General features: G+C 34.0%; 1 protein-coding gene across 4 annotated transcripts in view; it reads right to left on the bottom strand.

Annotated features, from left to right (window-relative positions):
- FRMD6 (FERM domain containing 6) overlaps positions 1-14,430 on the bottom strand; it is a 91,344-nt gene that overhangs the window by 36,812 nt on the left and 40,102 nt on the right. For all 4 annotated transcript variants that reach the window (XM_074290537.1, XM_074290540.1, XM_074290538.1 and 1 more), the window contains one exon: positions 4,985-5,075. In XM_074290537.1, the coding sequence (XP_074146638.1) occupies positions 4,985-5,075 (91 nt within the window). The remainder of the gene's footprint in view (positions 1-4,984; positions 5,076-14,430) is intronic.

Below are 14,430 nucleotides of genomic sequence, written 5' to 3'. Positions count from 1 at the left end.
TGATAACTTTCTTTGTTCTTACCTTTTTTTGTTTAGGTACGAAGACTATATTTATCTCATAAAAGAATTTTGGCATGTCTTCCTTTCTTAATTTTTAAGAATAATTTGGGAAGTATGCTCTTTCATTGTTCTTTAAAAGTTTGATAGGATTTTCCTGTGAATTTATAAGGACAATTTTTTTTTAAATGTCCTCCTCCCCACATTGGTGGTTCCTTTATAGTTAAATCTATTTCCTTTTCAGAGATTAGATTAAGATCTTTATCTGGTCTTCAGAGTTTAAATGTTTTTTTTTTTTAAAAAGAAATTTCTATGATGTCTTCAGTTTCCTTAACACATATTTAATTCTTTTTACTTCTTTGAGCTTTGCTATGATTTTACCATGATCATTTATTTATTTGATCTTATTCCTTCTTTTTTAATCAGATTATATGTCTGTCTATTTTAAAACAAGCAGCTTTTAGTTTTATTTATGATTTCCTTAGGATTTATTTCAATTTTATTTATCTTGATTTTAAATATGTTTTGTGCTTGTTTCAGGTTTATTCACTGGTTTAAAATTTATTAAAATGCATGTGCAGTTTATTAAACCTCTCTTTTTCTATTTTGTTAATATAAGGATATGATTTCCCACTCCCCCAAGGACTGCTTTATCTTTATCATGGAAATTTTGGTATTTTGGTTACCCATTATGATTTACTTTCTTTTACATAATTACCAAATGTTTCTGTGATTTGTTCTTTGATCTGCAAATTATTCAGGATTTCACTGTTGCCTGTATTTGAATTTGTATCTTTTATTTGAGGACACTTGGCAAATTATTATTTTTTTTTTATTGTATAAGTAAAGGATGTATTAACTTTCTATGCCTTTTGACATTTGTTTGTAGTATCTGTTTCCTAGTTACAGAGTCAATTATTTTAAAAACTTCTATGTGGTGCTAAGATTTATATATTTTCTTTTACTGTCTTATTTAGAAGATTCCAGATCTGTTAATTCTAGTTTCTCTAGCAATTTTTTTCAGTCCCATATTTTCCCTTTTGTTTTTCTTTTAGGACTATTCCAAAATACAGAGAAAACTATTAAGAGTATCCTATCAAGTGACTCCAATATTATTACTATGTTTTTTTTTTTTAATTAGCTCAGATGTTTCCTAGAGAATTTGAATAAATTTAATGTAGCTTCCTTGGTAATCCCTTTTAATTTTCTAATTGTTTCTGTTTTTTCAAGATAGTATGATTACAACTTCTAGTTTGTTTTTTGATGGAATGTAAGTTGTAAAAAAAAAAAAATTCCAAATCCTCAGTTTTATTTTGTATAGTATAGGTCTTTGTTTTTTAAATGTGATTCTTAAGCAACAATGTTTTTATATTATATTGACTGATTAATATTTAAAGTTATGATATTTAGGTTGGTATTTTCTGCCATCTTTCTCTATTAAAACTCATGAGGTGTCATATCCCTTCAGGAGTTCCAACTTTCCCCTTCCCAAGGTAGGAGTAATATACTTTCTGAGTAGGAAATCATCTAGGCCATATTTAGCATAAGGTTCTTATAGACCTTCATTTTTCTTCACCCATAGGAACATTCATCAGTGGAATTCACTCCTTAACACAAAAGTTTTCTTTCTTTCTCCTCCATTGTCAGTATTTGCCCTTCCTCCTTGCCTATTGCCCTATAGGCTCTTTTATTTCTCAAAGTTCAGGGGTCTCTCACACACATACAGACATACACACTAAACACAGTACAGGGGTCGCATTCCCCTCATTCAAATCTTCTTTGATTTGAACATGGCATATCATATAATCATCTCTATTCTACTACCAGGTTCTATCCATAATGCTCTATGTCTGCCTCTCCACTATATTTCTGTCTCCATCCCTCCTTGTGTACATTTAGAAAGAAGTTTTCTGAAAGTCAGATGGCAAAGTAAACACAGGTGCTCACCTGAACTTTCTCCAAGTCCCCTCTAAACAATTTTAAAGCAAAATTCTGAAGCCACAAAGCCAAAAGGATAGGGTGAAACAATTTTCCAGTTCAAGAAACCCCAGAAGGTCCTACTGGGGTGAGAAAAAGAACACAATCCAACACGGGCTGCACAAAGGCAAGCCAGGCTTTGGGGTGAATGAACAGGCAGAGGCAGTTTTCAGAGATCTTAACCCACAGATAGCAAGAAGGCCAGAAGGAAATTATAGGGGATGCTTTGCTAGCACTGCAATGTCTACATGCAGTTCTAGGTTACTGTTCAGAGTAGGGGGGGAGGGGAAGAGCACTAACACACTAGAATGTGCAGCTGCAGGAGTGTAAGGATCCTGATCACAGTTCCAGGGCAAAAAAGAGTGCTTTATAGTCACTCACAAATCAGAACACAGTTTAGGAAAGCATCACACCTTTCATCACACTATCTTGAAAGCACTAAAAACCTACAGACTTCTAAGACTAGCTATGAACAGTAGTAGGAAAAACCTGAAGCCCTTTTTATCCAAGAAAGAATCCAATTTTAACATATAATTAAAAGTCAAGAAATAGACTGGGAAAATGATCAAAAAAACAACAAAATTTGACCATAAAATGTTATAATGGTGACAAAAGAAGATCAAAACACACTCAAAGAATACAACAAAATTGAAATTGTTACCGAAAAAAAAAAAAAAAAATCTGGCCTCAAATCTCACAAAAACTCCCAGAAAATCTCAAAAAGGATTTTAGAAATAAAATAAAAGAGGCAAAGAAAAGATTAGGGAAGAGAAGGGAAATCAGAATGATATAACAAAATAATGAAAAAGAATCAACAACTTGGTAAAGGAGGCACAAAAAATAATATTTATTGACATTAAAATATAAGTCAAATGGTATAAGAGACATAAAAATCTATTGAAGAGAACTGTTTAAAATGAAAAATTGACCAAATTAGAAGAGGTACAAAAAACTCATTGAAGGGATTACTTTAATCCCTTAAAAAGTAAAATTGGGCAAGTGGAAACTAATGACTCAATGACATATTAAACAAAATAAAATCAAATGAATGAAAAAATAGAAAATATGAAGTATCTCATTGGACAAATAACTGATATGGAAAGTAGAAGTAAGAAAGATAATTAAGTATTACTGGAAAGCCATACCTAAAAAGCCATTAAAAAAAAAAAGTGGCCTACACATCATCTTTCAAGAAATTACCAAAAACAATTCAAATACTGTTAAAGGTCAGTGTAACACAAGAAAGGAAAAACTCAACGTTTGGTTTTTTTTTTGTTTTTTTTTTTTTTGGCTGAGGCAATTGGGGTTAAGTAACTAGTTCAGGGTCACACAACTAGGAAATGTTAAGTGTCTGAGACCAGCTTTGAACTCAGGTCCTCCTGACTTCAGGGTTGGTGCTCTATCCACTGCGCCAGCTAGCTGCCCCTCAACTTTTCTTTTATGGATAGATTTATATCTACCCCAGTCATCAAAATCTCAATGTCATTCTTTACTGCTGACTCACACTCACCACCCCATATTAATCTGTGTGAAGTCTTGAAATTTTTAGTTTCACATTTTACAGTCTCATTGCTGTCTACTACCTTGGTGCAGGCCCTCATCATCTCATGCCTTGACTCATGTTGATTTTACTGCCTCAGATCACTTTGAGTATCAAATCACAAACCACTTTGTGCTAGCAAAGTGCTTTTCCTAAAACATAGGGCTCCAGAGTTCCTTAATCAATACTCTAGTGGTTCATAATTAACTCTAAAATAAAAATTTCCAGTTTCTAGCCACTACAAAAAAGAGCTGCCACAAACATTTTGGCACATATAGGTGCCTTTCCCTTCTTTAGTACCTCTTTGGGATATAAGCCCAGTAGTAGCCCTGCTGGATCAAAGGGTATGCACAGTTTGATAACTTTTGGGGCATCATTCCAGATTGCTCTCCAGAATGGCTGGATTCTTTCACAACTCCACCAACAATGTATCAGTGTCCCAGTTTTCCTACATCCCCTCCAACATTCATCATTATTTTTTCCTGTCATCTTAGCCAATCTGACAGGTGTGTAGTGGTATCTCAGAGTCATCTTAATAGCAAAACTTTTTCAAAGTGATTTCAAAATTGAAAGTCAATTGGTACTAACTCTAGGAAAGGACTGAGAATAAGAAACGTCCCTGGAGAAGTATATGAAAAGAGGCCTGAACCTTCTGCTCAACTTTCTCATAAACATATGTAACAAATTCTAGTTGAGTACTCCAAATGACAATGTCCTCTACAATATCCTCTACATAAATTATAAATGAAAAATGTGTCCTATATATATTTCCAAAGTATGTTAGTATTGTCCAGCTGAAGAAAAAACTTAAAATTTTTATATAATGGTATAATTTACAACAGTAAAATGGTTTAAAAAAAAAACCTTCAGAGAATAAAGAAATCTTGTTTCTTATGACTGTTTTTGAAATGAAAATAGAGTTAAACTATAAAAATTTTGTATTTACAATTGTTTTAAGTTTTCAGTTATTTCCTATCTTTCATGAACCCATTTGGGATTTCCTGGTAAATAAGTGGTTTGCCATTTTCTTCTCCAGCTCAGAAACTGAGACAGTTAAGTGACTTGCCCAGGATCATACAGCTAGTAAGTTCCTGAGGCCAGATCTTAACCAAGGAATATGAGTCTTCCTGACTCCTGGCTGACCTTCTATCCAATGTACTATTTAGCTGCCCATTTCTACTCAAAAGCAAAATGACTATTAAAAAATAAAATATACAGAAATCAGTCCATACATTTATCTAGTAATCAACTTTTATAGTTAGTCTCTGATCCTTATACATATCTCCCAAGAAATTCAAAGTCATTAGAGGGTAAAAACGTGTATAAGATTTCTATACTGGTAATTATTTATCAAATTCATACTGAATACTTTTAAAATACAATTTTATAACAGTAAACTAGATTTAAAAAGTAAAATTGTAAGTGTTCAACAGATCTACTATGACAATTAATGTGGGAATGGAAACTTACTCTGTATGACACTGAGTCCAAAGAGATGGCAATCTTTTAGCCTCAACAAATCACAGACCTGGACAAGTAACTGATGACACAGTACTTTAACCTATAAGGAAAAAATGATAATCTGAGATTAAAAAAGGATTCAAATTCATAGAGTGATTCCTAAATATATCTATAAGTCAAATTGATAATAGCAAAACTTCTGTGTTTCTACAGAAGTCATATAATTAATTATTTTAAAGATTATTTGGAAAATAATTTTTTGTTCAGTTGTTTTGGATTCATCCTATTTGTGGTTTTCTCGGAAAAGGTACTGTATTTGTTTGCCATTTTCTTCTCCAGCTTATTTGTTATAATAGACCAGAACTCTACTTGCAACAAAGATTCTTACAAAGTGCTAATTCAGTGGAATCGATAAGACAATGGTTATCTAGTTTAGCATGGTGATTAATAGTTCTCACATACAGGTCCCTTTCCCTTCTTTAGTATTTCTTTGGGATATAAGCCCAGTAGTAACATTGCTGGATCAAAGGGTATGCACAGTTTGATAACTTTTTGAGCATAGCTCCAAATCATTCTCCAGAATGGCTGGATGCATTCACAATTCCACTAACAATGTATCAGTGTCCCTGTTTTCCCACATCCCTTCCAACATTCTGCATTATCTTTCCCTGTCATTCTAGCCAATCTGACAGGTGTGTAGTGGTATCTCAGAGTTGTCCTAATTTGCATTTCTCTGATTAATAATGACTTGGAGCATCTTTTCATATGGCTAGAAATAGTTTCAATTTCTTCGTCTGAGAATTGTCTGTTCATTCTCTGTTCATATCCTTTGACCATTTATCAATTGGAGAATGGCTTGATTTCTTATAAATTAGAGTCAATTCTCTATATATTTTGGAAATGAGGCTTTTATCAGAAGCTTTGGCTGTAAAAATGTTTTCCCAGTTTATTGCTTTATTGCTTCCCTTCTAATCTTATTTGAATTAGTTTTGTTTGCACAAAAACTTTTCAATTTGATATAATCAAAATTTTCTATTTTGTGATCAATTATGATCTCTAGTTCTTCTTTGGTCATGAATTCACTCCTCTTCCACAGGTCTGAGAGGTAAACTATCCTATGTTCCTCTAATTTATTTATACTCTCATTCTTTATGCCTAGGTCATGAACCCATTTTGACCTGAGCTTGGTGTATGGTGTTAAGTGTGGGTCAATGCCTAGTTTCTGCCACACTAATTTCCAATTTTCCCAGCAATTTTTGTCAAACATTGAGTTCTTATCCCAAAAGCTGAAGTCTTTGGTTAACTCTATTATTATTTAAAAGATTTCTAGCTTTCACCATTCATATAATTCCAGCCCTACATTATAAAAGACATTGAAGAGAGATACATTTATAGATGTGGATTTTGTATTTTGTCAAAAGCATCTATTGTCTCTATTGGATCTGTATCCCAAAGAGATAAAAGAAGGAAAAGGAATCCATATATGCAAAAATGTTTGGCAAGGAACTGGAAATTGAGTGGACGCCTATCAGTTGGAGAATGAATAAGTTACTGTATATGAATACAATGGAATAATATTGTTCTATAAGAAATGATGAACAGATTGATTTCAGAAAAGCCTTATATGAACTTGATGCTAAATAAAGAGAGCATAACCAAGGGAACATTATACACAGTAACAACAAGATTATGTGATGATCAACTGTGATGGACTTGGCTCTTTTCAACAATGAGGTGATTTCAAGGCAATTCTAACAGATTTGTGATAGAAAGTACCATATGTATGCAGAGAGAAAACTATGGAGATTGAATATGGATCAAAGCACAATATTTTCACTTTTCTGTTATTGTTTGCTTGTTTTTTTTTTCCTTTTTTTTTCATTTCTAATCTGATTTTGCTTGTACAACATGACAAATATGGAAATATGTTTAGAAGAATTACATGTTTAACCTATATCAGATTGATTGTTCTCTTGGAGAAGGGGTTGAAGGCAAAGAGGGAGAAAATGTGGAACACAAGATGGTGTAAACGGGAATGCTGAAAAGCATCTTTGCATGTATTTGGAAAAACAAATGCTAAAAAAAAAAAAGATGTAGTCATGTAATTTGTTTGCCAGTGTTATTAAGGTATTATTATATTATTAGTTGTTACTGTTATTATTTATTACTTAACAATCATTTATTAAACACTGGGAATACTAAGAAAAGCAAAAAAAAAGTGCTCTAAAGATCACAATCTAAAAGGGGAGATAACATGCAAACAGCTATGTACAAACAAAATATATACAGAATAAACTGGAGCTCCTCAACAGAGGTACTAACTAACATAAATGAAGATCTGAGACTTGGTATTTTATCTGAACATGAAGGAACTAGAGAAAACAGGAGAAAGAGATAAAATGGGAGAGGATTCCAGGCATGAGAAACAGCTAATGAAGACTTGTGTGAGAAACAGAAATTATGTCATTGTCATTGAATCACCTCTGGCAGCCTATGGCAATAGAATATAAAAAGAATGGAAAGATTGGAAGTCAGGTTATTATTTAGGGCTTTTTAAAACCAAAGGAATTTATATTTGATTTTACAAGTAGTAGAGATCCACTGGACTTTATTGAATAAGGATGTCGGGATTACCTCCTCACTTTTGTGACATGGTCAGTCCTCTAATTTAAAGATTAACTGACAGCTAGAGGAAAGAATGGAGTAAAGAGAAACTTGAAGTGGAGAAAGCAACGAGCAAGCTATTGTTTGGCTGTGAAGAGATGAAGGTTCGAACCAAGGTGGAAAGAGACTCAAAGGAGAAAAAGAATCTATATGAATGATATTATAAATGTACAAATGATAGAATCTGACATCAGATTAGACAAAAGAGGATGAGAGTGTAAGGATTCCAGATGACAAAGACTAAATAAATAGAAAGATACTGTGCTTCCAACAGTAAATAAGCACATTTAAAAAGTGGATAGGGTTTGGGGGAAATGAATTAAGTTTTGGACATGATAAGCTTAAGACATCTATAGTTTTTCTCGTTCAAGATATCCAAAAGACAATTGAAAATTACAAGTCTGGAGCTCATGAGAGGTAAAATGAGATAATTAGATATGAGAATCATCTACAAAGAGAGGCTAATAAAATCCACAGATGTTGATGAGATAACCAATTGAAATAAGATAGAGGGAAAAGAGAAGTCAGAGTTCTGAGGGGCAGCTATCATTAGCAGGTATGACCAAGGATATCATTATTTATGTTTTAGTCTCCAGATATGAGGACAAGAACTGGGGAAGAAAGAAAGACTGTAAGTGAGGCATTGAAATGATAAATATCTTGGAGAGCAGTAAACAACAGCAACCAGAATTCTGATTGGGTTGATGGATATGGGTTGAGCAACCTTCAAAGGAAATGTTACTAGTTATAGCAAAAAAGTCCAGAGCAAGGAAAATTCTAAATTTTCTATCTCAATCGATGAATTTGAATAAATGAAGCAAAGTGCTAGAAAGCTCTAGTGCATCAGTGCTAGAAAGTATAGCCTGGGAAGAATGTCATCAGGAAGACGCCAGAAACTGGAGAGAGAGGAACAGTAAAAGATTTAAAATGAAAGCAAGTTGGTTACCAAATAAAGCAGGCATTATATAGAAAAGAAAATTGTGGGGAAGTGCATTAGGTTGAAAACAGGAAACAGTGTTAGAATATAAGAAAACAGGATTTTAGAAGATTAAGATGAAAAAGATATAAGAGATTGGAATTGTTAATCTTTTGAGAAATGAATTCTGGTAGGTTTTGAATATCCCAAGAGGTCTGGCCCCACCCAGAGTAGTGTCTTTTTAGGAATTCAGGCAACTCAGATGAAAGGGATCAAAAATGCAAGTGAGAGAGAGATGATATAATGATATTTCTTTCATTCCTAGAGAGACAGGAAAAGACTGGATGAGGAGATCATCACAGAGAGAATGGAATTTCTTTCTTTTCTCTGAAAGATAGACAAAACAGAGCAGTTTTCCTTGTATTGAAAAGCAGTCCTGTATATTCCTGTATAATATATAATATTTGTAATGTCATAGACTCAGTGTTAATATTTAATATTTTTACATTGAAATTTATTAAGGATAATGATGTATAGATAGATTTGCTATTGCCTTGTTTAGATATTGAAAAGATTTTTTTATGAAAGGATCTCTTTTCCTATTTTTAAAAATAATTTTGCATAATTATTCTCAGTTTATTACATGAATGAATCACACTGATATAATGCAAAACAGAAAAGCCCAGATGGTTAGGTTACATAAGCTATGTGTGAGGTCTTTTAACTGGGGAAAAAGGTCAAAAAGGAATTTTTCTATTTGTTGTAAGAAAATTCTCATTTAGGCTTCTCTGAGCACTTAAAAATTGTAGTGTTCTGATTAACTTTCTGGAGGTCTTGGGACTGGTCTTCGTTTCAGCTGAGTAATCACCACAAGAATAGTCACAGATAAAAGTTCAAAAGTATTGTCTCCTTCACAAAGTGTCTCCTTGCGTGGGGCTTATCTAGCTTTCTGGAGATCCTTCAGACAGGCCTTGGTCTCATGGGGGAAGCAGGAGGCCAGGCCAGCCTGCAGGAGGTTGATGAAGATGGAATGTCTCTCTGAGTCCGAGGGCTGGAGCTCCAGCCTCCAGTCCTCTGTCTTCTCAGAGTCTGTCTCCGAGTCTCTCTCTAAGTCTAACTCTGACCTCCTAAATACTCTATTACAATTAAATCCATTCATCATATTGAGTATAAGCTAATCATATCATTAGGGAACCATTATTTGTTGTAATATTAATTCAACTAGAGAACTATTAATTGCCATGTTAAACTAGATAACCATTGTCTTATCAATTCCACTGAGTTAACACCTCGTAAGAATCCTCTTTTTAAGTATATTTCTCCAGAGTTCTGGCCCATTACAAAAAATCATAAGCTTCAACTGGTTATCATCCTTATTCAGTTCAAGTTTGATAAACTGTCAAATAGTTGAATGTCATGATAGTTGAATTACTTCTTCATATTCCAGATGCTTAATTATAGCAAGCAAATTTCTTCCTGAATACCTTCACTAATTTCTATCATAATCATTAATACACTACTAGATAGGCGTTGAGAACCTTCTTGCCATTTCTGTTGAATTACCTGTACTAGCAGAGAAGCCGAAAATAATGAAGGTTTTAGATAGTAGATTTATGACATGGTTCCTTTTCTTCAGTGCAAATGATAAACAAAATGATGGTTAAAAAAAAGGAGAGGTGTGGGGAATGTCAGAAAGTGAGGAAGGTCAAGGTACCATACTTGGATACTGGAACCCTATTTCCATTATTTAAAAAATTGAATATTTTCCCCCAGCTACATTCACAAAAAATTTTTTTTACATTTTGTTTTAAAATGTTTTGAGTTCTAGGTTCTCTCCCCTATCCTCACCCACAATTAAAAAACTACACATCAAGTTATGCAGAACATTTCCATAAAAGGCAAGTTGTGAAAGAAAACATAGATCTCCCACCCTAATGAAAATAAAAAACCTCAAGGAAAATTAAACTAAAAAGAAAGAGAAAAAAATACTTCAATCTATATTCAGCTATAATCAGTTCCTTCTCTGAGTATGGATAGGATTTTTCATCATAAATCTTCAGAGAATAGCAAAGTCACTTACAGCTGGTCATCCCAGAACATTGCTATTATTTTGTATACAATATATTTCACTTTGCTTGAGTTCACAGAGGATTTTCCAGGTGGCGGTGGTTGTTTTTCTTAAGAGTTTCTTGGTCATCATTTCCCATAAAACAATAATATTCCATCACAAGCACATACCAATTTATTGGGCCATTCCCCAATTGATGGACATCCCCTCAATTTCCAATTTCTTTTGCTCTAAGAAAGCTACTATGAATATTTTTTGCACATAGAGGTCATTTTCCTTTTTTTGTTTTTATTTTTTGAATACCTTTTGGTATTCATGCCTAGTAATGGTGTTGTTAGGTCAAAGGATAGGCATGAATTTGTAGCCCTGGGCACAGATCATATCTTTTGATCATTTATCAATTGGGGCATGCCTCTTTATATGCTCTTTTTTTTATTATGATTTTCAGGTACAGCAATAATTTAAAATCTTCTGGATCTACTTTCTAGGGAAGTTGTTTTTCCAATGAGATAGTTCACTACTGCTGATTAAGAGGTCCCTCACTGACACTGATGGCTGTGCCAGCATGCTGGGATTGTGTGCTGGGCTCCTATCCTGGCTGCACAGACTTTTTCTGCTGATGTTCCAAATCCTGTTTGGCTGAGAAGTCTGGAATCCTCCTCCACTCTACTGCTGATTCACAGATCAGGCTGGAGCCAGGGCCAGGTCCGAGGCTGTGCTGGCACAGCCTGTACTGGGACTGCAAACACTGGACTCCCATCTTTTTCCACTGACCTTATAAGTTTCCTTCAGCTAGAAAATGTTCTAGTCCATCTTTTAGGGTTTTCTGATGCTTTAAATTTTGTTTAGAGTATTATTTAAAGGAATTTGGAGCAATTTAGGGGAGAGAGAGTTGGGAGAGTTCCTGCGTTTACTCTGTCACCTTGGTTCCTCATCCTCTTTTTCTATTTTTGCAAATAATTTAGAGAATGAGGATTTTTGTTTGATTATTGATAAAATTCACTTGTAAAAATCCATCTGATCCTGTGACATTTTCCTTTGGTAGTTCTTTTATGATTTATTCCAATTAAGATTCTGATGCCTTATATCTTATTCTGTTAATTTGGGAATTTCATATTTTTATATTTTTGGATATTCATCTACTTCAATTAAAATAATTGCCGAGTTTGTTGGCATATAATCAGGGAAAAGATTTTTTTAATAATTCCATTAATTACAATTTCTCTCTCTCTCTCTCTGGAAACTGATGATCTGGTTTTCAACTCTAATTAGTTTAGTTCTCTGATCTCTGATTTAACTCTCTACCTCTTACCCCACCTCATCCCCCCCAAACTAAACAGCTCCTAGTTGTATCTCTCATTTCAATAGATTTTGCTCTCATTTTTATTAATATCCTTTTTGATTTTCAGAATTTTTGTTATGGTATTTTTGATATGTTGCTTTGCACCTTCTTCATAGAATACTTATTTGATATATGTGTGTATGTGTGTGATTATTTCCACTTGTCCTCTATTTCTCTGAAAGTAGATTGCATTTTCCTTCATAAGTCCACTTCTTTTCATATTTTTCTAAATACACCAACTCATCATTTCCTATAGCAAATCAATAGTGCAACCATATAATGTCTAGTTATTTTAAATAGTGTAAAACAATAATAATATGGCTGAAACAAGTTTCCCTATTTTTTCTCTTTTGAATCATCTATTTTAACTTTAAATTTGTCTGATATCATAATTACTATGCCTACTTTTTTTAACATAATAAATACTAATCCTGATCTTTGTTTTGTGTGTGTGTGTGTGTATATGCATATATATATATATATATATATATATATATATATATATATATATATATATATATATATATATATATATATATAAAATTTTTATAACATTTCCTGAAAGCAACATATTGTTGAGTTAAAATCTTTAATCTACTATTTCCATTTTATGGGTGAATTCATCTAGTTCATAATCTTAAATTATAATTACTTCATTTATTTTCTTCACTATCTTCATGCTATTCCTAATCTTCTTCACTCTTTTGCTTACTCCATTCCAATCCCTTCTGATTCCTTTCCTTTATTTCTGCTCATTTACCTTACTTTCCTATTCCCTCCTATATACTTTCCCAACTTCATTCACTTGCTCTCATTTTTTTCTAAATCTAGAAGACATTTATACTCTTCTAGATATATATGTATATCCCCATAGTACCTATCTATAGTTGAGTTCTTTCTCCTCTGCTTGATCAATTTTTTTTTATTTTTTTCTTAGCAGCTATTCCCAAGGCATAAGGAATTCTGTACCAAGCCTTAGATCCTTCTAATAGTTATTTTCAGAGGTCTGTCCCAGGGCTCAAACCTGGGCTCTCCTCTTCACTCCTAATCCATTGCTACAGCTCCAAGTCATCATGCCCCTCAAAATATTTTACTTCCTGCCATCTCTCCAGTGGCTGAAAACTACAGTTGTTCTCTTCTTTCTTCTCTGGAACAGAGAAAACTCTGTTCATGTGCAAGTGCACACAGCCAGCAGGGTCCCTGCCCCTCTGCTGCTGCACTCACCGAATATGTGCCAGCACTTTCCCTACAGCAAGAGTCCAACAAGGGATAAATCTGGTCATCTGTGCTTGGCATCCCCTAACAGTGGAAGATCCTTCAACTACCTCCTACTCAGTCATCAGGACTCTCCCCATCCCCCCATAGTTTCTGAGATGAGAGTTTTCTAAGACTGAAGCTACTTCCCAACTCCAACTTTCCCCAGGTTTGTTCATTCTGCAGAGTGGGCCAGAGGAGTTGGCACTTCACAAAAAGTTTAATTTGTGCCCCAATGGTCAAGTCTTTCATAGGGGCTTCTTAGGTTGTTTTAGGAGAACAAGTGTTTTAGCTTGACTTCTGTTTATTTCCATTACTCTACCTTCCATTTAAGTTCTGTCTTTTTTCTGGAGGAAATTTATAGAGCAGAAATTTTCTGACCATCTTTTCAGAATCCTCTCTCCCTTCTTACCCTCTCCTTCCTCCTTGACTTCTAGATTTTCCTACTAAATTGGAACTTTTTTGTCAGGGTCAGGTTCTCACAGCACTGCTATACTTGGAAAAGATGACAGATTCCTATTCTGTACTAATTTGTATTGTGTTGACTCCTACCTCTCTGCCATTGTCACCCACTGCCCACTAAATATCTCTACATAAAGAGCACTCAAGGTCACTAAGGTGGCTCATATCAGCTCTTCTGTTTGTCAATCAGTCCACAAGATTTACTAAGTATTTATTATGTACCAGAACACAGTGCTAAGAACAAAGGGATAGTAAAAGAGGTTTAAAAAAAGTTCCAGTCTTATATGAGTGTATAGTCTAACTGGAGAAATAACATGTAAAAAAATATACCTATGAGGCAATGAGGGATCAAAAGGTTTAAAAGACAATTGAAGGACCTTCCACTGTGGAGGTATATGAAGCACATTTGTGCTTGACCAGACATATCCCAGGCTAAGGCTACTGAGGGACGTTGCTTGTTGTAGGCGCTTGAAAGAAAGAAGTGGACAATTGTAGTTTGCTGCCACCTAAGGGACGGAGATTATTGGTGGAACAGTGTGACAGGCCTCCCTATGGCTTAGGAAGAGAAAGCCTAAGGTTGAGCCCCAAGACATATCTCAAAAAATATCAGTAAGAAGATTGTGAGACTTGGGACATCATTTCCCATGCCTCAGAACTGCAACTTGATTACATTAATAGCTGCTAAAAACAAAAAAAGAAAAAAGAGTAAACAAAGGAGAAAGAACCCAACCACTAATAGCTAATATGGA

Source organism: Sminthopsis crassicaudata, chromosome 2, assembly GCF_048593235.1.
Source record: "Sminthopsis crassicaudata isolate SCR6 chromosome 2, ASM4859323v1, whole genome shotgun sequence".
Lineage (NCBI taxonomy): Eukaryota > Metazoa > Chordata > Mammalia > Dasyuromorphia > Dasyuridae > Sminthopsis > Sminthopsis crassicaudata.
The sequence above is the reverse complement of the archived record's forward strand: the minus strand, read 5'-3'. Positions and strand labels throughout refer to the sequence as shown.